The sequence below is a fragment of the Bos grunniens genome, chromosome 28 (genome assembly GCF_055505025.1).
Source record: "Bos grunniens cultivar Pamir isolate PY7600 chromosome 28, Bosgru_T2T1.0, whole genome shotgun sequence".
Classification (NCBI taxonomy): domain Eukaryota; kingdom Metazoa; phylum Chordata; class Mammalia; order Artiodactyla; family Bovidae; genus Bos; species Bos grunniens.
Genome location: NC_141192.1, coordinates 19,646,626 through 19,671,097, shown reverse-complemented (window position 1 = coordinate 19,671,097; position 24,472 = coordinate 19,646,626). Strand labels below are relative to the sequence as shown.

Sequence of the window (24,472 nt, the reverse complement as noted above, 5' to 3'; positions counted from 1 at the left end):
TGCCCGATCCAGAAACAAGACTCCCCAGGCTGTAGAAGGAAAACCGCCACCAGTGTGACCAGTCCCACCCAGGATATCTTTTTTTCACAAAATACCTCTTTTCACAAAGTCTTTTTTCCTAGCATCTTTTTTTCAGGATTAGAAGGTTGAAGGTCATTTTAACCCATGTTTTCCAAACTTCCCATTTGGAGAGGTGGGTCCTAGAAACCTACCCTTGAGATTCTGTCTCAGTGGGTCTAGAATGGCAGCAAGGAATTTGTTTTTTAACAAGTATTCCTAGGTGACTGTTACCAATAAGCAAACTTGGGAAATACTGAGTAACGCAGGCTTCCAACTCAGAACTGAATTTCTCTTACTGTCTCCACAGAGTTCTTCTTGAATGCCTCTGATGATGGGGCACTCACCTCCCTTTCACAGAATGGCTTTAACTGTTAGAGACTTCTTTCACGAACTGTATGGTAACTATTACCCTGCCACTACCTAGCGTCCTTCTGCCTTCTTGGATTACATGTAGCTATCTGCCCCCAAGTGATAATGCGTTATATACATGAGGATGAAGGACATGATAAGCTTTTCTCCAGACAAAACAGCCAGAAACCTCAATCCCCATGGTTTTCACTGCTCCCTTCAGAGTCAGGACTGGCCCAGCTCAGACCCTGCCAAAGCCAGAACTGACTCCTGTGCAGGCTTTCAGTCTGTAACACATGACCACAGCCACCACTCACTGGCACCAGCTGTATAACTTCTCAGGGCCTCAGACCTACAATCTCATCTACTCCTCACAAGTACTCTGTAAGGTCAGTTCTATACTTACTCCCATTAACAGAGGAAGAAACTGAGTCATGGAGAAGTTAAAGACTGGATTCTTCAAGGTTGCATGACTTATTCAAGGTCACCCAGTTAATTAAACAATAATTAACATTCATAAAGGGCTTCCTACATGCAAGCCACTTAGCACTGTCCTTTAAATTTTTTTATTTTTTATTGAGTTTTAGTTGATGTACAATATTTTATGTTTCAAGTGCATAATATAATGATTCACAATTTTTAAAGGTTATATTCTATCTGTATTTATAAAGTATTGGCTATATTCCCTGTGCTATACAATACATCCTTGTAGCTTATTTATTTCATCCAGAGTAGTTTGCACCTCTTAATTCACTACCCCTATCTTTTCCTTCCCAGCTTCCCATTCTCCACTGGTAACCACTAGTTTGTTCTCTGTATCTGTCAGTCTGGTTTATTTGGTGGTGTTATATTCATTGAAAAAAAGAAAGTGAAAGTCACTCAGTCGTGCCTGACTCTGCGACCCCAGACTATACGGTCCATGGAATTCTCCATGCCAGAATACTGGAGTGGGTAGCCTTTCCCTTCTCCAGGGGATCGTCCCAACCCAGGGATTGAACCCAGGTCTCTGGCATTGCAGGCGGATTCTTTACTCTCTGAGCCACAAGAGAAGCCCAAGAATACTGGAGTGGGTAGCCTATTCCTTCTCCAGCGGATCTTCCCAATCCAGGAATTGAACTGGGGTCTCCTGCACTGCAGGCGGATTCTCTACCAACTGAGCTATCAGGGAAGCCCATATATTCATTAGTTTATTTTATTGATTTTTTTTTTGATTCCACATATAAGCAGTATCATACAAAAGCCATGTCTTTCTCTGACTTATTTCACAAAGCATAATACTCTCCAAGACTATCCATGTTGCAAATGGAAAAATTTCATCCTCTTTTATGGTTAAGTGGTATTATATTAACTATCTGGGGGAGACGGTTGTTTCTATCTACTCATTTTTTTTTTCAGTATTTCATCTCATTTTACTTTTTTTTTTTTTTTTTTTGGAGTATAATTGCTTTATAAAGTTGTTAGTCTCTGTTGTACAATGATTTGAATCAGCTATATGTATACATGTATCCCCTGCCTCTTGGGCCTCCCTCCCCAGCCCCATCCTACCCATCTAGGTCATCCCAGAGCACTGATGATGAGCACCCTGTGCTATGCAGCAGCTTCCCACTCGCTATTTTACACACAGTAGGGCATACATGTCAGTCCCAATCTCCCAATTGGTCCCACTCTCCCCTTCCCCTGCCCCATGTCCCATATTAACTCAATCCTCACAACAGCTCCATGAGATAGGAATTATTATCACCATCTCTGTTTTCAGAAGAAGAATCTGAGACACACGCCTGTGGCCTTGGTTAGTACGTGGCATAGCCGGCCCTGAGCTAGTACACCGCTATGTACACAGCCTCCCCAGGATATGTAACTGTCACTTAGGATGGTCAGCTGCTCAGAAACAAGAGATTTTGAGCTCCAATGAGCAGACAGATCTTACAAGATTTACAATGGATTGCTATGGACATTGGTATATTACAGTTACCATGGAGCTATATTAAGGAGGCTTAGAGTTGAAAGAGCTGGTGAAAGAATTATCCAGTGCCTGGATGTGTCACTCAGTTGGCTCTGGGACCTCAGACAAGACCCTTTGGTTCTTATGCCCTTGGTGTGCATCTCAGGTACATGCTGAGGTTGGAGCTGATCAACTCTGAGACCCCTCACGGCTGCCATTGTGAAATCTAGCTGGTAGTTGTCAGACTTGGCGACACACTGAGCCAGTCACCAGGGGAGCTTTACAGACTCTTGATATCTTAGTCACACTCGCAGAGATTTTAACTTAAACAGTGTGAGCTGGGGCTTGGGAATCAGGGGTTCTCAAGCTCCCCTGGTGATCCTAACACACAGCCAGGGTAGAGAACTCTGCACTACACCATTATCTCTCAAACTTCACTGTGCTGACAGATTACCCAGGGTTTCTATTAGGATAAGGCTTCTGATGGTGAGGTCTGTGTTGGGACCTGAGATCCTGTATTTCTACCAGGCAGGTCCAAGGACCACTCTCAGTAGCAAGGACTAGTCCAATGCAGTGGTTCTCAAAGTGGGGCCCCTAGACCACAGCATCTCCCCAGAATCCATTGTGAATACACATTCTCAGTCCCCATTCCAGACCTACAGAATCAGAAGCTCTCGGGGCAGGGCCTGGCCATCTGTGTTTGTGTGTGTTTTAAGATGTTTATTTACTATTATTATTATCACTGATCACCTACTGGCGGTTTTTTTATTTTCTTTATTTTTGGTTGTGCTGGGTCTTTACTATAGTTGCGACAAGTGGGGGCTACTCTCCCCTTGCAGTGTGCCAGCTTCTCATTGAGGTGGCTTCTCTTGTGGCAGAGGACAGGCTTCAGTAATTGCGGTGCACAGTAGTTATGGTTCCCAGGCTCTAGAGCATGGGCTTAACAGGTGCAGGGCAAGAGCTTAGCTGCTCGGCGCCATGTGGGATCTTCCCAGATAGGGGATCAAACCTATGTCTCCTGCATTGGTAGGCGGATTCTTTACCACTGAGCCACACCGGGAAGACCCATCTGTGTTTTAACAAGCTCTCCAACTTGAGTTTGAGAATCACCCTGGCTTAGAGAGACTGGGCTGCCCCCAGCTGTTGTTTCCTGGCCCTGATGGATGGTGATGAAGGTGACAACGAAAGCAACTCACAATCACTAAGGGCTGCCTGGTCTCTGCCTGTGCAGGGGCTTTGAGTTTGCTCACATGGGGAACATTATTTTGCCCTGGGTGCCTCCCATTTCTCATCAGATTGGGGGATTTCAAGACAGAGCCACTGTCTCTTCATCCTTCTCTCTTGCTTGTTCATGTTTCTGATTCTGACAGAGGCACAGGTGACCTCTGGTGTAGAAGCAGCTGGGCTGGGCTCAGGAGGCCCACATTCTCGTCCCAGCGCCCCCTGCTATTAGCCGTGGGGTCTCATGGAAAAGGTTTCTCCAGGGGCCTTGTTTTCTCTTCTGTAAATGAGGGTTTAGACCATGGGATCTGGGGACTCTCAACCAGGCTGGAGATTCTGTGATTCTATGAGTCTACTGAACAAAGACTTTTGGCCAGTGCTCCTGTCAAAGAGGAGAGGCTGCAAGCTGCAGCTAAGTGTTCCAGAATTGTCCGTGCCTTAGAACATGCTGGAACATGTACTATAACAGGGGGATCTGAGGTTCAAGTCACCCAGGCCCATGAGTAGAGAGCTGGGATTTGAACCAAGAAACCCAACTCCAAAAGCCATGGTCTTTCCACAACATTACATCACATCAGTACACCACACCACCCTCTCTCCTACCACGGTCAGAAGACAGTCCTAAAAAAGGTAACATAGGGATTTCCCTGGTGGTCCAGTGGTTAAGACTCCACACTTCCATTGCAGGAGGCACGGGTACAAACCCTGGTCAGGGAACTAAGATTCCACATGCCTCATGGTATGGCCAAAAAAAAAAAAAAACCAAAAGTAATATAATAATAGCTTACCCTTATGTGGCACACCTATATGCTTGAGACTTTAAATAGGTGACACAATTTGTCCACTTTAATCTTCACAACAACCCCATGTATTAAGTATTAAGTTCATTCTCATTTCATCATTGTAGAGTGTGTGTTAGTCGCCCAGTTGTGTCCGACTCTTTGTAACCCCATGGACTGTAACCTGTCAGGATGCTCTGTCCATGGGATTCTCCAGGCAAGAATACTGGAGTGGGTTGTCATTTCCTCCTCCAGACATCATTGTAGAAACAGGGGCTAAACAGAAAAGCCGCAATGTGACCCCAGGCAGTCTACCCTGAGAGAGCTCAGTTTAGCAGAAAAACACATGGGATGATGTGAGGCACTCAAATCAGAGGCCCTCGGTGGCAGCAGACTCTCATTCAGGAGGCTGGTATAGAGAAAACTATATTAAAAAGTAGAGACGTTACTTTGCCAACAAAGGTCCGTCTAGTCAAAGCTGTGGTTTTTCCAGTAGTCCTGTATGGATATGAGAGTTGGACTATAAAGAAAGCTGAGCACCAAAGAATTGATGCTTTTGAACTGTGGTGTTGGAGAAGACTCTTGAGAGTCCCTTTGACTGCAAGGAGATCCAACCAATCCATCCTAAAGGAGATCAGTCCTGAATATTCATTGGAAGGACTGATGTTGAAGCTGAAACTCCAATACTTTGGCCACCTGATGCGAAAAACTGACTCACTGGAAAAGACCCTGATGCTGGGAGGGATTGAAGGCAGGAGGAGAAGGGGATGACAGAGGATGAGATGGTTGGATGCCATCACTGACTCAATGGACATTAGTTTGAGTAGGCTCTGGGAGTTGGTGATGGACAGGGAGGCCTGCCATACTGCAGTCCAAGGAGATGCAAAGAGTCAGACATAACTGAGCGACTGAACTGAACTTATAAAGAAAACATATTTTTCTGAAACATGAAAATGAAAACTTAGACATGGGCCTGCTAGGAAGAGTCAGCACTCCTTCCAAAAGATCAAACTCCAGCACCTCCGCATGTATCAGGGGCTGGGGCTAGAAGCTGGCATTCTGGCATAAGAAGCAAAGGGCTGCCAGCCTCTGAAACACCATTTGGTCTCTAAAGCTGGGAGGTGTGGGATGCGGAGAGCAGGTGAAACAAGTCATCAAGGACTGGCATCAACACACCACTGCACACAATTAGGCTGTATCTTGTTATCTGCACACAGTATTGACAGAGCTAACTAGCTGTAGAAGGTTTAAGACAAAAAGGATCCCTGGACAACTGCCTCCTGGCAAACCCCATTCTCCAGAGACAACTACTTTAGACATTTTCGGGGATTTTGCTGGTGTTTAATTGCCAATCCCTACAGCAGCCTTTTCCTGGCCTTTCCCCATCTGTCTCATGCCACCTGGAAAGGAAAGGTCACAGGAGAGCTCACTGAGTAATCGCAGAAGTCCAGAAAATTCCACTTCAATAGCGGTATACTGGGCCCTGGCAGGGAGTTAGAGAAGGGCAGAAAGGTACTCAGGAAAGGGGTAAGGTGCAAAGCATCTTCTGGGGACAGGGAGAGACCACTGAACCTGAACATAACCATGGGCTTGTTGTTTCTTCTATGTACTTTACAGATCTCTGTATTATGTGATATTTTTACATTACTTCTTACAACTATCCTCAGTTTAAAGAAAGTAACATCCCTAACATCCAGCTACCCATGGGAACAGGCTAAGGAGGCTGGGTTGGTGGAGATGTCTCTTGATGGGGACGGGGGGAATGGGGTAAAATCCTGGAGGGCCAAGCCCAGAAGGGCTACCGCAGAGCACAGTCGACAGCCCAACCACAAACACGGCGCACGTGAGACTCTGGAGCTCAGAGGTGCTTTCTCTTGACCTCCTGCAGGAGTCCCAGCCTCTCTGGGACATGATGGGACTGCAGAGTGTCTGCCTCCCAAAACAAAGCTGAGCTTCTGGCCCCCAGCCAATAGCCATCATACCTAACAGTTGGAGATGCTCCAACCACACAAGAAGAGCTAGAGAGGTTAAGAAGGAAGAGGTGCCTGAGAGCTCCCTCTTCCTCCAGATCCAAACTGAGGCTTTTCTGGGGCCGAGGCTTTCGTGCTATGGGGTCTCAGGAAAGTTACTTAGCCCCAGCTTCAGTTTCCCCTTCCATAAAGTGAGAACAAAAATTCACACAAAATCCTCTACATGCATGTTCACAGCAGCACCACTTGCAATAGTAGAAGTAGCTCAAAAAAGTAGAAGTTAGCTCAAATGTATATCAACTGACGAATGGATAAGCAAAAGATGGTAGCTCCATACACTGGAATATCACTTGGCCTTAAAAAGGAATGAAGTACTGATACAACAGGATGAATCTCGGGACTTTCCTGGTGGCTCATTGGGTAAGAATCTGCCTGCCAATGCAGGGAACAAGGGTTCAATCCCTGGTCCAGGAAGATTCCACATGCCGCAGGGCAACCAGGCCTGTGTGCCGCCTCTACTGAAACGGTGCTCTAGAGCCCGCAAGTCACAACCACCAAGCCTACGTGCTGCAGCTACTGAAGCCCGCAAACCTAGAGCCTGTGCTCTGCAACAAGAGAAGCCACTTCAATGAGCAGCCCAAGCGCCGCCACCAAGAGCAGTCCCCGCTCATCCCAACTAGAGAAAAGCCTGCCCATGGCAACGAAGACCCAGCACAGCCAGAAAAAACAAAAAGGATGAACCTCAAAAAAAATTATGTTAAGGAAGGAAATCAATCACAAGAGGCCACATACTGATGACTCTCTTTACATAAAATGTCTAGGATAAGCAAATCTACAGAGACAAAAGGAGACTGGGGGTTGCCAGGGGCTGAGGGAGATCTGAGAAATCTGGAATAATTGCTTAGTGATACAGGGTTCCTTTCTGGGTGATGAATACATTCCAAAATTGATCGAGGCGATGGTTATACAACCTGTGAATATATTAAAAGCCACAGAATGTTACACTTCGAAATGGTGAATTTTGTGATATGTGAATTATCCTTCAACTTAAAAAAAAAACGTGAGGACAAGATGATCTAACTAACCAACAGGGTTGTTCTGAGCATGAAAGAAAATGTCCACAAGGGGCCAAGCACAGCATGGCAGGCAGCGTGTACTCAGTAAACAAGAGAAGCTGTTGCAAGGCTGCAAAGACATTGTTTTGATGTGAGAATTCATTATCAGGAAATGCTTCAGCTCTGTTGTTCCTTGAAGGAGGAAGAAGGCCCCTGGCAGTCACTTATTCCAAAAACCTCATAGCAAAGAGACAACTGTGTGTGTTATTGTGGAATCTGGGACTTGCCAAGACAATTCCTGTTTCTTCCTGGCAAACCAGCTAATTGCTTAAAAAAAAAAAATCCTGTATTTAATTAAAACCAAAAGTTAATACCACACAGAATACAACCAAGTGATGCACAGTCACTGACTCGAGATATTAAATTACTTTGTTCAATCAATGACTCATCGCTAACATGCAGAACAAAAGGGGATAGAAACAGGAGCCACACTGATGCCAACAGCATGGCCACCAACAGCTCTGAGGCCATCACAGCCAGGCTGAGCGGAGGTCAGGTGCTGAGTCAGACTTTGGAGAGGCAGGCCCTGAGGTCTTCTACAAAAACAACAGCAGGCAACACTGACTGAGCATCACCTCATTTGATCCTGACAACAACCTCTGAGGAAGGGCACTACTGTCAGTCCCCTTTTGCAGGTAAGGAAACTAAGGCCCAGAGAGGTTAAGAATGCACTCAAGGTCACACAGTAAGTAACAATGGAGTGCAGCTTGGCTTCCTCTCAAGGACGTCGCCCTGCAGAGCGAGTCTGGAGAACTGGATTCAGATCTGCTGTTGCTCTTAAGTCATCAAATGACCTTGGGCAGGCCGCTCTTGGAGTTTAATATCCTTTTGTGTAAAATACAGAGAATGAACTCAGCCCATCTCTCTCCAAGGGTGGGAACATGCAAATCTGGCAACAAAAGAACAGACTTCTCAAGTTGTAATGTGCCCATGGGTCACCTGGAGATCTTGGCCAGGATGCTGGTTCTGAGTCAGGAGGTCTGGGATGAGGCCTAAGGATATGCATCTCTAACAAGCCCCCCCGCCCAGGGATGCTGATGCTGCTGGTCCTCAGACCACACTTTGAGAAGGATGTGGATGGTGATCACTGTGCAAATAACAATCAGACACATAGCGAGAAAGTCCGATTTCAATTTCTCAGTCCTCCAGCCCTTGCTGTTCAGTCGCTAAGTCGTGTTCAACTCTTTGCAACCCCATGGACTGCAGCACACCAGGCCTCTCTGTCCTTCACCATCTCCCAGAGTTTGCTCAAACTCATGTCCACTGAGTCGGTAATGCCATCCAACCATCTCATCCTCTGTTGTCCCCTTCTCCTCCTGCCCTCAATCTTTTCTAGCATCAGGGTCTTTTCAAATGAGTCAGCTCTTCACATCAGGTGGCCAAAGTATTGGAGTTTCAGCTTCAGCATCAGTCCTTCCAATGAATATTCAGGGTTGACTTCCTTTAGGATTGACTGGTTTGATCTCCTTGCAGTTCAAGGGACTCTCAAGAGTCTTCTCCAGCACCACAATGTGAAAGCATTAATTCCTGGCATTCAGCCTTCTTTATGGTCCAACTCTCACATCCATACACAATTACTGGAAGTCCTTGCTTTACCTCCTCTTTACTGAGGGAGCAAATTCAAGCCTAACCTAAGATTTCATAACAGTGCTGCATTTTAATATTTGTTTTTATGGTTATCAACTATTAATGAAAAATTATGTTGACTTTTCATTCATAGTAATGACTTAAGTTCTTTTTAAATTAATATATAAGCTAAATTTATTTAAAGAAAACTGTTAATCCTGGCAAAGCAATAAAGCTATCCTTTTCTACTTCATCCTCCCCCAAAAAGAAAGATGTTAAGTAATAATAATCATAGTTTATACTCTTACAGCACTGAGCATACCCTAACCACCATTCTAAACACTCATGTGCATTACACAATTTTCATCTTCACAACTCTAGAAAGCAAGGACCTTTCAAAGATAAGAAAACTGAGACTTAGATCAGACTTAACTTGATCAGAGAGATCAAGTAACTTGTCCGAGGTCACACAGCTAACGAGTGGCTGAGCCAGTCTTGAAACCAAGGCAACCTGACTTGAGAGTCAATCACATTACCCCACCTTTGACTGAGAGTACAGCTGGCCCTCTGTCATGGTCAAAACCATGACCATCACATGTACATGTTTAAAGGCAGGTAAACACTTGTTCCTTGCAGGCAGGGGCAGTGTCCTTTCCCCTCCCAGCCTCCTCAATACCCCCAGTGTCCAGCACATTGCCCAGCCCACAGAAAGAGTCAGTGCACGTCCCAGAATATATTTCCCTGATCTGCATTACTGGCAGAGGAGATCTGACAGTATTCTTACTATAACTAAAGCTGCTGGCTACAGGGCAAGAGCTCACGTGTGCGGTCTGGGCATCTCCACGGGTGATGAGATGCCGGATGACTCAGCTTGGAGCTGGCTTCTGAGCAGGGCAGAGGACAAGAGGGCTGCAGCTGACAGCAAGGGAGACTGCACTTACCCAACAAAGGCAGTGCCCTGGGCACGGCACAGCAGCCGTTATTGACTGACTAGACTTTAACAATGCCTTTTCTCATCCTCAAACAATCTCTCAGGCTTGACATAATGCTGGAAGGAATGCTTTCTTGGAGCAGTAAGTAGGCTTCCTGAGGTCACAGCTAGACAACTGAATAGACCCAGGAAGTGGCAGCAATTGCCTCCACATGCACAGCATCTGACCCTGCCAAACGCCAGTGCCGGCTGCCAGTTCCAACCCCGCCACAACCACCCACTGCCAGTCCTTGACTTCACTCATCGCCCAGACATAGCTCATGCCATTCCACAGTCTAGAATGCCCTTCCCTCTCCTCTCTGCCTCCAAAGATCCTCCTGCCAGCCCAGCCCCACCTCCTCCAGGAAGGGTGCCCCAGCCTCCTCACCTCCAGCCTCACGACACTGCCTGAGTGCTTAAGCCAGACCATCTTCTCCCAACTGGTAAACATCAGCAGACTTGCCTTCAGGATCCGTGAGTGGTGAACTTGACTGGAGCAGCATGTGTCCACCTGCCGACGACCCCTCAGGCCCAGCACAGAGCTGGGCAAACACTTTTGGACCTAACTATATACCTCACCACCAGGAAGCTTTGTCATGGGATCCCCCTTTATAAAATGGGGGTTCAAATACCCTTTCAGGGAATGAAGAAAAGAATGAGCTAATATCTGTTGAGGCTTTGAACTCATGGGAAGAACCATCCTGTCAGTGGCAAAGATGTGATTATTCTATTATGGTTTTACAGTTAGCTGAAAGAAACCAGCTCATTAACCCTGAAATCCATCTTGACCATGACCATGGCTGCCTTCTCACTGAGGAATCTCTCTCCCTGCCTCCACACCCCGCCCCTGGCCCTCCGCCCTCATCACCTGAATACCTCTCTCCATTCAAGAACCAGCAGGCCTCCCCAGCCACACAGGATGAACCCAATCTCTGCAGCCTGGCATTCCCACGAAGGGATCCGGGTCCAACCTCCCCTCTCAGGTACCCTGCTTGAGACTCTACTGCCACCCTCCACCTGACCCAAACTGTTTTTGGAAAACTCCCTTTATTTTCCCGTCTCTGGATTTCCACTGCTTTTGTTCCCATTAAATAGAATGTGCTCCCCTATCCTCAAAATCCTTCTTTCCCATCAACACCATGTTACAAGGTCTTGTCTAAATGTCACTTCTCCAAGAAGCCTCTGCCCACGTCCTCACGTGATGGAACTGCTCCTGCCCTTAAGTTCCCATTGTGTGTGTGAGCTTCTGTCAGGGCATCTCGCCTGTGTGTCTTTTGTGGGAATGACTAACATGTATGTCTTACTCTTCCTGCCTGGGTGGAGAGCTCCTTGAGAGCAAGAATTAATGAGATCCCACTGAGGCAGGAGAGGCCAACATACTCAAGTTCAAACTCCAGCGTAAGATTTGCTGGCTGTGAGAATCCAGGTAAAACCACTGCAGCTCTTGGAGCCTCAGTTTCCCTTTTCTATGAGTGATGTGAAACCACCACCCGTCCAGAGTCGTTGAGAATATCAGATGCAATCATTTATGTGACAAAGATCTCCTGTGTATCTAGCACATGCTAGGGAAAATACAGTGGTGAGCAAGACAGAGTCCCTGGCCTCAAGGAGCTTACACGCCAGTCTGGGGAGAAGAGGGCTAAATACAGTGGCAAATACTGAAAGAATATCAGGCAGTGACACTGCTCTCAAAAAAAGTAATAAACTGGTGTAGTGGGAGAGCAGGTAACTGAGACAGAGGCAAGGGCAGCAACCTCATTAGGGTGGTCAAGGAGGGCTTCTTGGAGGAAGTGGCATTTAGCTGAGATAAGAATTAAAAAGAAGGAGCAGGCCATGCAAAGATCTGGGCAAAGGATGATCCAGGTAGCAAGACCAGCAAGTGTATAGAATAATGCTACATCTGCTATAGCTCAGAAATCAGCCCCCTCCTCTTCCTCTCACCTTTCCATCCTCTGCAGAGCGTTACACAGACAGATACACAATGAATACATGTGGCCAAAATGAACTTGACAGAATTATAAAATTCTGGGGACCAACTGGAGCATGACAAAAATATGCATCCTAACAAAACACAGTCAGCCATGATGAGGCAAATGCCAATTAGGGAGCTCATGATTAAACAGCTCTGAATAAACTACAATTTCCTAACATATAAAGGCAAACACAGACCACTCATTTCAGCCTGGGTCACCACACTTACAGCTCGGGCTGTGTCAGGGCTCCATTCCAACGGGACTGGCTTTGCCAGGCCCCTGCCTCACCTCCCCCGATCCCCAGCTGTCTTGTCAGCCAAAGCCATGCTTGCATCTCTGAACGCATTTCATTTTAATAACCTTCTCAACCTTGCTAAATCACCTCCCCAAGTCTATAAATTGAGTAACGCAAGCTTTTGATGCCACAAAATTATCTATTTGATTATCCTTCTGAGCAGAACATTTTCGTTTTTTTACCAACATGCATTTTTAAAAGCTGCATAATTATCCATGTAGTTTCAAAGGATATTCCTCTATGTCTTCAAAAAAAAAATGCATTTCCCAGTGCCAAGGACACAGGGCAGCCACGCAGCCTATTTAACCACCTGCTTCTCAGGATGCCTGCTGGTCTGTCCTGGTGGGAGGGATGACAGATACAGTGGGGCTGTCAGGGACATCAGAAGTAGGGCCTCTCTGGGGCAGCAGCACTTCTGCCCTCACTTCCTGCTATACGCTTCTCCAGGGGTGTCCCTTGGGGACCTCGACTCATCAGAATCCCCTTATCCACCCAAACGGCCCGGGTGTCCCTGTTTCAGTTACATCATGACCATCTATGCCCTCCACAACCAGTCGGCTGCCCAGCCCCATTCACAGCCTCTCCTTCCTTACACCCTCCTGCCAGTTCCCTCTCTCAGGTCAAGACCACACCAGCACAGGCCCAGCCATGGAGAATGCCTCTTCCTTGCTATCCCTTCCACGATCTCACATCCATCCTATGCCCTGCGGTGCTCTGCCGGAACCCAGCCCGGATCACCTCATGCCACTCCCTGCTCAGAACCTGCCAGGGGCCCCCCACTGCTGCTCAGACCAGCAGATGGAGCCCCCATCTAACTTACTGAGCTCAGATGCTGAGTGTGACTCTAGTGTTTTTGAAGGGACATGTTTCCCTCAATCAGGGTGTGTTCTCCACAAGCCAGCAACATTACCTGGTCCCCAACCATCAAAATAGTCTGCCCTAGGCTGCAAGTGAACACAAGGGTAAGAACGTGGGCTCTGCAGTCTCAGCGCCTGGCGCAATTCCCCAGACTTGCAGAAGTTGCTTAGCTTTTCTGTGCCTCAGTTTCCTCCTGTGGAAAATGGGGACAATAATAGCCATTACCTCCTAAGGCTGAGTGACGATTAAATCACAGGGCGGCTGTGAGGACTGAATGAGCTGTGGTATTAAATTCTTGTAAGCTCAGGGGTTCCCCTGGTGGTCCGTGAAGACTCCATGCTTTCACTGCAGGGAGCACGGGTTCAATCCCTGGTTAGAGAACTAAAATCTGGCATGCACCACCATGCAACCAGAAAAAAAAAAAAAACAAAACAAAGAAGCTTGCTGTTATTTGTCATGAGTCATTTTGACTCTGAAGATCACTTTTTAGGCTCTCTTTAGAACTTAAGCCCTGTGTAAGATAGAAACGTCACTGGAGGAATACTCAAGGTGGCATTCGAGGCCTTCTGAGATCTGAGCCACCCTCTGCCTCCCCTCCCCGCTCAGCTCCCTTGGCTCTCCCGTATCTCAGTCTTCCTGTTCTCATCACCAGCACCTACCTGCATGCTGCTCCACCTTTGTTCAGACACACTCACTGAAACCACCCCTCTCCTCACTCCTGTCCCACACCTACATCCCTAAACCTGCTCCATCCTTTAGGTGCAGCTGAAATGCCGCCTTTTCGGTGCAACCCCCTCAGCACGTATGCTAAACCATCGTCCAGTGTGTACGCATCTCAAGACAGGAGAAGGGGAACTCGTCCTTATTTAGTTCACTTTAGGTTCTGCAAGTGTTTGACACGGCATGCAATTGGCTGGCTGCCCGGCGGCCATCTCCAGGACTTGCAGCATCTCCACAGGTCACCACACAACCTAGGTCCCAGTGTCCCCACTATGATGAGACCTCCACCTCCCACCAGGCTTCCCTGGAGGCCCCTCATGGCTGGACTGGCTCTCATAGCTGGGGTGGTTTCTGTAGACTGAGCAATGAACAGAAAACTAAGGGGAGAAGACTAAGCGATTTGCACCCACAGGATGAAGGAATTCCTCCATCCCTTCAATGCATGTCTTCTGCACATCTACACTGCGTCAGGGCAGCATCACAGCAAACAGGGACTCAAGGAACAGGTGGGCTATGCTTGAGAATGTCCACCACAGACCCCCACCCCCCGCAATCCTTATTCTCCCTCCTTCTAGAAGTCTGAGGTCTACAGCACAGCTGGGAGGGAAGGGGTGGGGCTCTGGCCATTAGAGCTGCTTCCCCTGAGATGGGGACTCTGGGACCCTCCAGTAGAGAGACTTGAGCCACAACTAAAGGGCTTTGGGATCCTGTCCCACCACTGCTATACACTGAAACAACCTCAGGACCCATCCTCATCTCTAGCTCTAGAGCCAGCCAGGGTAACATCATAACAGTCCCTCTAGCTCCACAAGACGCTGTGCTGGGGGACCTGCAGACCAGAGCACAGGACGGGAAGAAGCCTATTCTCTCTGTTTACTCTTTGGGCCTTGTGCTTTGCGCACTAGATACATGTCATACTTATTGTTTTAGTTAAACATACATAGATTTTTTAAACTGGAGTATAATTGTTTTACAATGTTGTGTTAGTTTCTGCTGTACAGTGTGAATCAGCTGTGTGTATACATATATATCTCTCCTTCTTGAGCCTTCCTCCCACCCCTCTTAAGTGAAGTGAAAGTGTTAGTCACTCAGTTGTGTCCAACTCTTTTGCAACCCCATGAACTATCACCTGTCAGGCTCCTCTGCCCATGGGATTCTCCAGGTAAGAATACTGGTGTGGGCTGCCAAGCCTTCCTCCAGGGGATTTTCCTGACTCAGGGATCAAACTCATGTCTCCTGAATTGCAGGCAGAATTCTTTACCGTCTGAGCCAGCAGGGAAGCCCATCCCCTCCCCTCCACCAAGTTAAACATATACAGTTTTTAAAGTATTTCTCAGAGTGCAAACACCCAGGCTGGAGCCACAGAACACATTTCTCTCTCCATCTTAAGAGCTGCCTTCCAAGACTAAGCTGTTTCTTTCCCTCCACAGCCCCTTTTATATGCAAGGCTGGAGCTCCAGAAAGGCCCCCAATGAGTCCATGCCAATCTGAACACATAGGCAATGCCAGACCGTGGCATGGTGCAAAAGGATAGCCAGAAACCCCTACCCAAGCCCCTCCTCACCTGCCTGAACAGTGGGCTCAGTCCTGCCCACCTGGACATGGCCCTCTGTGTCCATCTCTCTGGGTCAGTTCAGAAGCAGCCAAAATGCCACAGGCATGCTGGGCTGGGCTGACGTCACTCAATCGTCTCTGAAATGAGAAGGGCAGCCCAGGCCCAGGCCCTGCATTTCTGCACCACAGGCTTCTGCCTTGTGCCAATGCAGTGCCAATGAAACCCGTAAGCGCTCTGAAAGCTCTACTGGCCTTCCTTTCCATACTGATTATTTACCCCTGAATGATACCCTCACACAGCAACTCCCCAGCAGGGTCTCACCTCCACCCCTTTCTCAGCACTAGCACATCCTGTTGACACAAGAGCCCCTGATCCCGCCCCCCACCAGCACCCACATCCTGCTCTCTCCAGAACCCAAGGGCCAAAAACTAAAGAGTGAGATCAAACTAAAGAAAGGAAGGAAAAGCTCATCACAACAGTTGGGAGACTGGTTACCTCTCAGGTGGGAGGGCCTTCTGGAGGTTCTGGCAATATTCCATGTCTAGACTTGGGTGGCAGTTACATGAGTATGGATTTATAAATGTCTGCTAAACTAAGCATATATGATCTTATGAACTTCGCTACTTGTGTATACCTTTTCACAGCTTTTTTTTTTTTTTTTAAGAAAAATGATTGGGTGAAGGCCACTTAGAAAAGAAAGCCAGGGTGACCTCTCTAAACAAGAAACATTTAGTTTGAACCTTAAGGTATGAGAAGGGCCCAGCCATGAAGAACAAGAAACAGCATCCCAACAAAGAAAGCAGCATGTACAAAGACCCTGAGGCTGGAAGGAGTTTAGCAGTTCAAGGAACTGAAAGGTGGCCAATCTTGCCGGATATAATGAGAGGAATCCTGAAAGCCCAAAGTGCAGTGGGAGAAATTGGCAGGTGTCAGTCACCCCCAGGTTTGAAGTACCAGCTTGGGTTTTACTCTCTGTGCACGTGGAAGCCAATGAGGGTTTAAAAGAGAGAGAATTACAAAAGCTCAGGGCTGGAGCTTCACCTTTACAGACAGGAGACTGGCCCATAGTTGGGGTTAGGGTGAGATCCAGAACCCCAGCTTCCTGATTTCTGGATCAGAGCCCTTCCCATAAAACACAGCTCCCATCTTCTTCTCAGCTCACCAACCACACTCCACTTGGCTCCAGTCCTGCCACAGCAGAGCTGACTGTACGGGCCATCAGGCTCAACACTTACATGCATGAGCTCCTAGAGCAGTGGTACTCAGTGGAGTGGAGTTCTGCTGCCAGGGGACACTTGGTAGGGCCTGGAGACACGGCTGTCACAACTTGGGGGGAGCAGCAGAGGGGACTGCTAGCATACAGTGGGTAGAGACCAGGAAAGCTGCGGAACACCCTACAATGCACGGGTCAGCCCCCTACAAAGAATCATGCAGCCCCCAGAGTCTACAGTGCCGAGACTGAGAAACACCCACTGAGGGATATAAAGCCTTCATTTCAAATAAGTGCTGAGCCCTGAAGGGAGAAAAGCCCCCTGCTCAAGGGTGTAAAGGGGAGGGGAGGATCAAGGCGTTCTCAGCCTCCCAGGACCCCCTGTCCAGAGAGATCAAGTCTAGAGGGGGAGTTTTAGGCAGAAGGCTTCGGGTCACCCCTCACATCACATTGTCTAGGAAAGAGAGAGGGGAGAGAAACAGGGGCTATGCCCTCCTCCCCTGGCAAACACCCCCACCCCCCGCCAGCCTGCTTCCCCAGCTGAGAGGCAAGAAGTAGAGGATGGCAGGTTTGAAGCTTCCAGCCTTCATGATAAACAGACAGGCAGTCCCGGCCAGGCTGAGGGCTGCCCTGTGAAAGCCGGCTCCCCACTCCACGCCTTCAGAGCTGACCTGTACCCAGCTGACCCTCAGGACTCTCCAGGCCAGGTGACACAGCAGCGAAACACAAAACACACCCCCCTCCCCCACGAACAGCACCAGCCTCCTGGGCTCTAGGTGTCCCATAAGCCCCTCCTGGGGCAAGACAGACTGCTCCCACCACAAACCCCGGCTGCCCCCCTCCCTCGGGGGGGGGGGGGCGGGCGGTGTGTGTGTGTGTGTCTGCCTCCTCCTCTTGACTGGGCACTTCTGGGGCACTTGAGTCCTCCGGGGAAGGCACATATAGTACGTGCTCGTTGTGTGTTGACAAAGGAGCTGGTGGCAGTGTCTGACCCAAAAGAAGATGTTATTCTGATCTAGTGAGTACGTACGGAGTGCTTCCTGACACTGCACTTCCCCAGCACCCTTGCTCAAGAAAGGAGCTGCCACGGAGCTGGCAGGACTGGAGACACAGAGTGTGAGTTGGCCTGGGCGGGGAAGCCCTTGTCGGGACCAGGCGCTCACACCCAGAGACAGCCTGGCCAAGTCCCGGGCTCAGCGGCCTGTCACCAGGTTGGCTGGTAAAAGGGTGCCATCTGCTGGTGAGACAGGAGAAAAGTGGCGCAAGTGTGAGTGAGCCTGGGAGGAGAGAAGGAGGGCTGGAGGGGAAGGGGGAGAAGGGTCTTGGTCTCCTCACTTGGTTATCTCACAGAAGCCAGCCTAGCCCCTCAGTTCCCTGGAGATGGATCAAGTCCATGTTCATATTCACTCTCTCTGTCTCACCCACACACACACACACACACACATCTAGAGACCTACCCAGATAATACTTCCAACCCCCAGTCAGTCCCGTACAACACGCCAGGAAAAGAAAGTTCCAGATCGTAAATATTAAGCCAGTGGTTCCCAAAATTCAAGGCAGGGAAGAATCATACAGAGTTCATGTTAACATGTAGGGCACCAAGCCTACCTTCTGAGATTCCACTGTGAAAGCTCTAGAGTGGGGTCCACGCTTTGCACATAAGCAGGTATAGCCCATGGGGGCAGCCCCTTTCTCCTTACCACCTAAGACATCTTAAACGGCCATGCAGATATTAGACTCTCATTATTTTCCTCCTTTCAAAGGACAAGGTCGGCTGATTGTGGTTCCAAAACAGTGTGAGAGGAGAGGCAGCCTAAGGAGGGAGGAGGGTTACTTGGGTCTTCAAGCTCTCCTCTTCCTAGCCGCCCCTCCCCACAATGGGGGCAGTGGGGGTGCACAGGAAAGGCAGGGCTGAGCTACTCAGAGCTGTGCTGAGCCTGGCTCCAGCTCTAAACAGCTGTGTCACTAGCAGGTCATTCACACCCCCAGCCTCAGCTCCAGCATGTTAAACAGAGGAAGCTCCTACTTCATTTCTTTTTTTCACCTTTTTGGAATATGGGATCTTAGTTCCCCAACAAGGAATTGAACCCACACCCCCTTTTTTGGAAGACAGAGTCTTAAACACTGGACCACCAGGGAAGTCCCAAAACCCCAACTTCAAAAGAAATACAGCAGAGGAGACAAGGTAAATACCCTAGTGCTACAGAACATTTAGAAACACTGCATTAAAAAGTTCCACGCTCCAGTTTCTTCATCTGTAAAATGGGGATATTAATATCAGCTCTGGCTTACAGTTGTGAGAATTAAGTGAGTCAAAACCAGTAAAGTGCTGACAGCGATGCCTGGCATTTAATAACTGCTCCTACCACCTTGATGAGGGAGGTGCAATTACCACCCCCATTTTATAGATGAGGAAACCAAGGCTCCAAGAGGTAAAGCAATCTGCTAAGGGAGCAGGCTAGTGGGTGGCAGAACCGGGGTTCAAACCCAGGCCGTATCAGTGGAGGAGAGCCTTGAGCACTCAGGTAAGTGCAACCACATGAGTGACCAGCACAGGATTCCAGAGTTCCTCTCCTGACGGCCCACAGCCCTCACCTTCCCACGCAAAAGCTCTCCCCTCCCCCACCCCACGCGGCTCTCTGCCAGGCCTCCCTCCCAAACCAAAGGCAGTCCAGGGGCTAAGACTCCACACGCCCTATGCCGGGGGCCTGGGTTTGATCCCTGGTCACTGAGCTATATCCCACATGCCACATGAATCCACATGCCACAGTGAAGACCGAAGATCCCAACTAAAAGCTGACACAGCCAAATAAACAAATACATAAATAAACTTTAATAATAAGTGAATATTTTTTTTAAAAAGCCAATGGCTATCTTCAAGTCTGTTTGCTGGCGGAGATGTTTCTCTCACTATTGCTCAGTTCAGTCAACACCACTAAGTGCCTACAAAGTGCTGGATGCTGCTCTGGCTCTTGGCAGGTGGGGGACAAAAGACACAGGATCTCTGCCCTCCAGGGACACTGAATGAGTGCTCCAGAGGAGGAAGGGAGCGAGGGGTGGATCAGGTAGGGCTGAGGGCTTCCTGGAAGAGGTGGTGACCAAGCACATCTTGAAGGCTGAGTATCCCTCTACTTTCTGGGCCACCACCCCCTGCCCTAAGACCCTCAGAGACACCTGGCCAAAGGCTGCTAGCAGAAACACTCCACCTTCCCAATCTCTCAGGCAGTAACTCTCTTGGAAATGCTCCTCCGTGACACAGACAGACAGACACAAGAACACACATGCCTACCTGCTGGTGAAATTCCTCTCTGTGTGCCAAAGGCCCAAATCAAATCCCAATCCAACTACTTGTACAATCATCCCCTGGGCAGGTCTACACTCACCTCCTCTGTGTTCCTGCCACACACCTGTGACTCTAAGCGGGCACTTACGTCCCAGAGGGTCACACACACAGATCACACACACACAGTCTTATATATGGTGGAAAATAAATAAATATCTGAAAGTGAATGTGTTAGTCACTCAGTCATGTCCGACTCTTCACAACACCATGGACTGTAGCCCACCAGGCTCCTCTGTCCATGGGATTCTCCAGCCAAGAGTACTGGAGTAGATTGCCATTCCCTTCTCCAGGGGGTCTTCCTGACCCAGGGATCAAACCTAAGTCTCCTGTATTACAGGCAGATTCTTTACCATCTGAGCCACCAGAGAATCCCCAATAAATGTCTACTGAATTCAACTAAATGGGATGGTTTGTCTATATGCTTACAGCCCTAGGGTAGCTACATGGGCTAAAATGCTATGACCAGTTCAACAATATATGACATGATTCAATTTAAAAAGTGGAGTGAAAAGGGGCCTCTTGGCTGGGTGACCTGGAAAAAGCCCACTTGTCCTTCCCCCCTCCATCTCCTCATCTGAAATCTGTGGCTAGTCATGCCTGGTGGGTAACATCCATCACGGGGAGGCTGTGAAGATTCAGCAAGGTCACACTCATGAGGCACCTGTGCACGTCCTGGGGCTACTTGGAGCGTTGTCTACCATCACCTGGTCCAAGGGCACATACATATTTGCAGCTGTCAATAGTCTGAGGAAGCAGACAGGCTCCCAGCAGATGACACCCCTACTCAGGGCATTCCAAACCTCTTTGATTATGACCCATACCAAGAAACATGTCTTATGCTGGGACCCCATATATACAAACTGAGCACAACTACAATAAAGTCCATGGAACACTGCCCTTTATGCCAAAGGGTGCATACTGATTCAGTGTCTTTCACCTTCCCCTTCTATCTCATTTCCAGCCTGATTAAATAAACCACGGAGAGAGGGCCCTGCAGCTGGAAAAGCCATGCCCTCACTCACCCAGGGTGTCGGAGCCGCTCTCCACGGTCTCGTTGACCTTCCTTGCAACTCTGGCCACGGCCTCACCCATCTTCCTCAGCATGCAGACGCGGGTATTCTGTCGCCAGCCACCAGGCTGGTCTGCTGCTCACAAAGGAACCTGCGCCTGGGAAGACACAGGGCCATGAAGTGCCCATCTGCAATCAGCCAAGGACCCACCCTTGACCTGCCTTCCCCGGGGACCCAGGAAGTCTACAGGGAGGGCCCCAGGCCACTCACCTCCTCCTGAGGGGCCCAGAGCCCAGGCGACATCAGGCTCGGCCTTCAGAGCCGCTAATCCACCCATCAGCCCAGCCCAACCAGCTTCCTTGGAGGGTTAATATGTGTGACCTCGCCAAGACCTCAACTCGTGTCCAGGCAGGTGTGAGGACTCTGGTGTATGCTGGCCTGTGACTCACTGAACTGGCAGGGCAGCGGGGAGGAGGCAGGGTGCAGCCAGGTGCACGGAGAGACACCTGTCCCTCCATCCCACAGCCTCAAAGCCCTGTCCACTTCTCCAGCTCCCAGTTCTCCTCAATCACCTTTGCCAGGCTCCTTCCGCGACCGGGAAATGGGGACACAAAATCTCTGCTGGGTCAGACCTCACCGTTTGGAGAGTGGGTGGTCTCTAAGAATTCCCTCCCCCATGAGACAGTAAGGAGGGAAGGTTACAGTTTTAGTCACAGACCTAATTGTCACCCTGATGCTGAGTTTATCGGCAAGACCCCAGGGGAAAAGAAAGTAGGGGCAGGAAAATGAGAGAAAGAAGACTGGATCACTGGAGAGAAGAGGCTTAAAGAAGGGTGAGGATGGGATTTCCCTGGTGGTCCAGTAGTTAATACACCATGCTTCCACTGCAGTGGGTGTGGGTTTGATCCCTGGCCTGGGAATTAAGATCCCACATGCTGTGTGGCAGAGCCAAAAAAAAAAAAAAAAAGATGAGGACATAATCAAAATGAAGACATAAGGGACTCAGAAAATGCCTCCAACTCCTTTTTATTACAGAGAAGGAAACTGAGGCAGAGAGAAGGACTCAAGGAACCTGGCCAAAGTCAAACAAAGTAAGTAAATGGCAATAATCTAACTGAACTCCATATCCAGTGCTCTCTTCTTTACAAAAGTCACCTACATGGCCAGAAGCAGCACCTCATGGAGAAAATGAATTTGAGGCCAACGTCACTGCCCTTTTTTGCTCCTGACTCCCAATCCCAGATCCACAGACAGCTCAAGGAGCTCTAATGAACACATCTGAGAGTCAAAGACAGGACAATGTGAAGGGCAGAGAGAAGGGGGTGAGGGTCCTGCTCAGAGCTGCCAACAGATACCAAGGAAAAGTCCACATGAGCTCAACTGGACAGGGAGGCCCAGTCAAGCCCACTCAGCTGCTCAGGGAGAGTCAGTGATGAGCTCAGTGTGTGCTTGCATCTCGCCAAGGATACACACAGGCCTAATGCCCAGCTCTGGCGTTTCTTAGTTGAGAAGCCTTGGGAAAGATTCTTAACTACTCCAAGCCCCAGTTTCTTCATCTGAGTAAGAGCTCTAGTAATACCTACCACCCTGGGTTCAAATGAGGACTGAACAAAAAATACATACCTTTCTAGATCAGGGCTCAGGACACGTAAGTTACTTCCTAAATGCTAGCTGAAAGGATGAAGCAGGACACATGCAGACATGACACCAGCACCTAATCCCAGTTAAATATCCATATGACTCTGAACAAACAAGTCAGTGGAACTCATCTTTAAGGAATGAGTAGAACTTCTCATCGCTTCATCTCCAGGAAATCCTCCCAGATTGCCCCAACCCTCAGCACTCTCTCCTCCCTGAGTTTCAGTAGCACTTAAAGACTTAGCACAAACCTGGGTTATTTATGAGCTTTTAAAGATATACATACTTGTCCCCCCATTTGGCCTGCAGGCTACTTAAGACAGGGAGCAGATATATACTGTGCTTTCCCCCTGCACTTTATACCACATACTGAAAAAATGCTCAGTTGGTATCCCCCAATGGTGACATCAATCAACAGACATCATTTGGGTTTCAAATCTAAATACAAGTCAACCGACTCTTACAACAAAGATACCGTCTAAATAGAAGGGTCATGAGTCATAACAAGGCCAGGTAGGCAATTTGCATAAGATGTGCCAGGGTAGAACAGTAGGGAATAGTTCAGACTACGGCAAACTGAACTCAACACCTTCCCCCTCCTACCTTTAAGACCATCCTCCTAAGCCTGAGTCACAGCAATGCTGCTGGAAACTTGTGGACTCAGTTGAATGCCTTTATGAATGAGAATCCTGAGGACCCAAGAAGAGAGGTAAATCAGCTAGATAGAAACAAAAAAAATCTCCTAACTCCCAGACTAGGCTTCTTCCTACATACCATTCTCCCTTCTTTACTCATCTCCAGTATTCGTCATCAATAATCACAAACATGTATTGAGCATAGGTTAGGGCTTCCCTGGTAGCTCAGATGGTAAAGAGTCTGCCTGCAATGCGGGAGACCTGGGTTCGATCTCTGGGTCGGGAAGATCCCCTGGAGAAAGAAATGGCAACTCACTCCAGTATTCTTGCCTGGAAAATCCCATGGATGGAGGAGCCTGGTGGGCTACAGTCTAAGGGGTCACAAAAAGCAACTCCACCACTGAGCGACTAACATACACAAGGTACAGGGCAAAAGCACGGAGAGGAAGGAAATATAAGAAAGAGCTCTGACTTATGATTCTGATGAGGAAGGCTTTTCTAAGGAACATCACTAAGGCAACCCTGGCCTCACAAAAGAAGGTAAAGGGAAGGTAAATCTCCAAGTTTACCCAGGGTCTGTGCTAATCCTGGTGGGACTGGCTAGGTTGACTACTGACTACTTTCAATCAGGCACTATACCTGTAATTTCTATCAGCTGCCACCAGGTGGGAGCAGTAGCGCCTTAGAGTCAGAACCCATTGATTAAAAACTAGTCAAATTAAAAACCTCACCAGGTGGTGGCAAGCTCAGACATCCTATAATATGGGTCAGAGATTGGACCTCAAAGCAGGAACAGGAAGAGCCTGTAAAATCTGGCTGTCAAAGCAAATGACTAGGAGAGGGCCCTTACATTCCAGAGGATGCTCTGCATACAGCACAGATATGCCCTAGACTCCCAAGAGGTTCCAACTGCCTAAAATCACCACTCCACTCTCTGGGTAGGAAACCATGCTTCCTTCACCCAAAACCACCCCTCCACCAAGGGAGAATTCCTTATAAAGTCCAGCTGACAGTCCCCCTTGTAAGTCAGGTGACCAAGGCCTGTTACTCTTTGGCATAGGCAGGGCTGAGACCGGAGGGTGACAGGACCACATGCGTATGAGGCCCAAGATGGGATAGGAGGGCCCCAGAATTGAAGGAAGAACAAACTTGAGATGATGAGAGTCTAGAGTGTGCCCCCAAAAGCGATCCTACAAGGCTGCCCAACTTCACTGTCAGCTCCTTTCAGCACCAACCCAACACTGGACCTCTTTGACCAAAAAGT

The 24,472-nt window shown here is 48.6% G+C and overlaps 1 protein-coding gene across 8 annotated transcripts in view; it reads right to left on the bottom strand.

The window, feature by feature from the left end:
* Positions 1–24,472, bottom strand: part of LRRC20 (leucine rich repeat containing 20) — a 71,478-nt gene that overhangs the window by 45,414 nt on the left and 1,592 nt on the right. For 2 of the 8 annotated variants that reach the window (XM_086381564.1, XM_086381571.1), the window contains exons 2-3: positions 23,177–23,262; positions 20,948–21,092 (exon numbers count right to left, since the gene is read on the bottom strand). The exons of 1 other annotated variant lie outside the window; for it this stretch is intronic. In XM_086381564.1, coding sequence (XP_086237690.1) covers positions 20,948–21,029 — 82 coding nt within the window. In that variant the 5' untranslated portion in view covers positions 21,030–21,092; positions 23,177–23,262. Of the gene's footprint in view, positions 1–15,381; positions 15,586–20,947; positions 21,093–22,558; positions 22,576–23,176; positions 23,263–24,472 lie in introns of those variants that run through there. 5 more of the 8 variants (XM_086381563.1, XM_086381570.1, XM_086381569.1 and 2 more) reach the window with 4 other exon arrangements.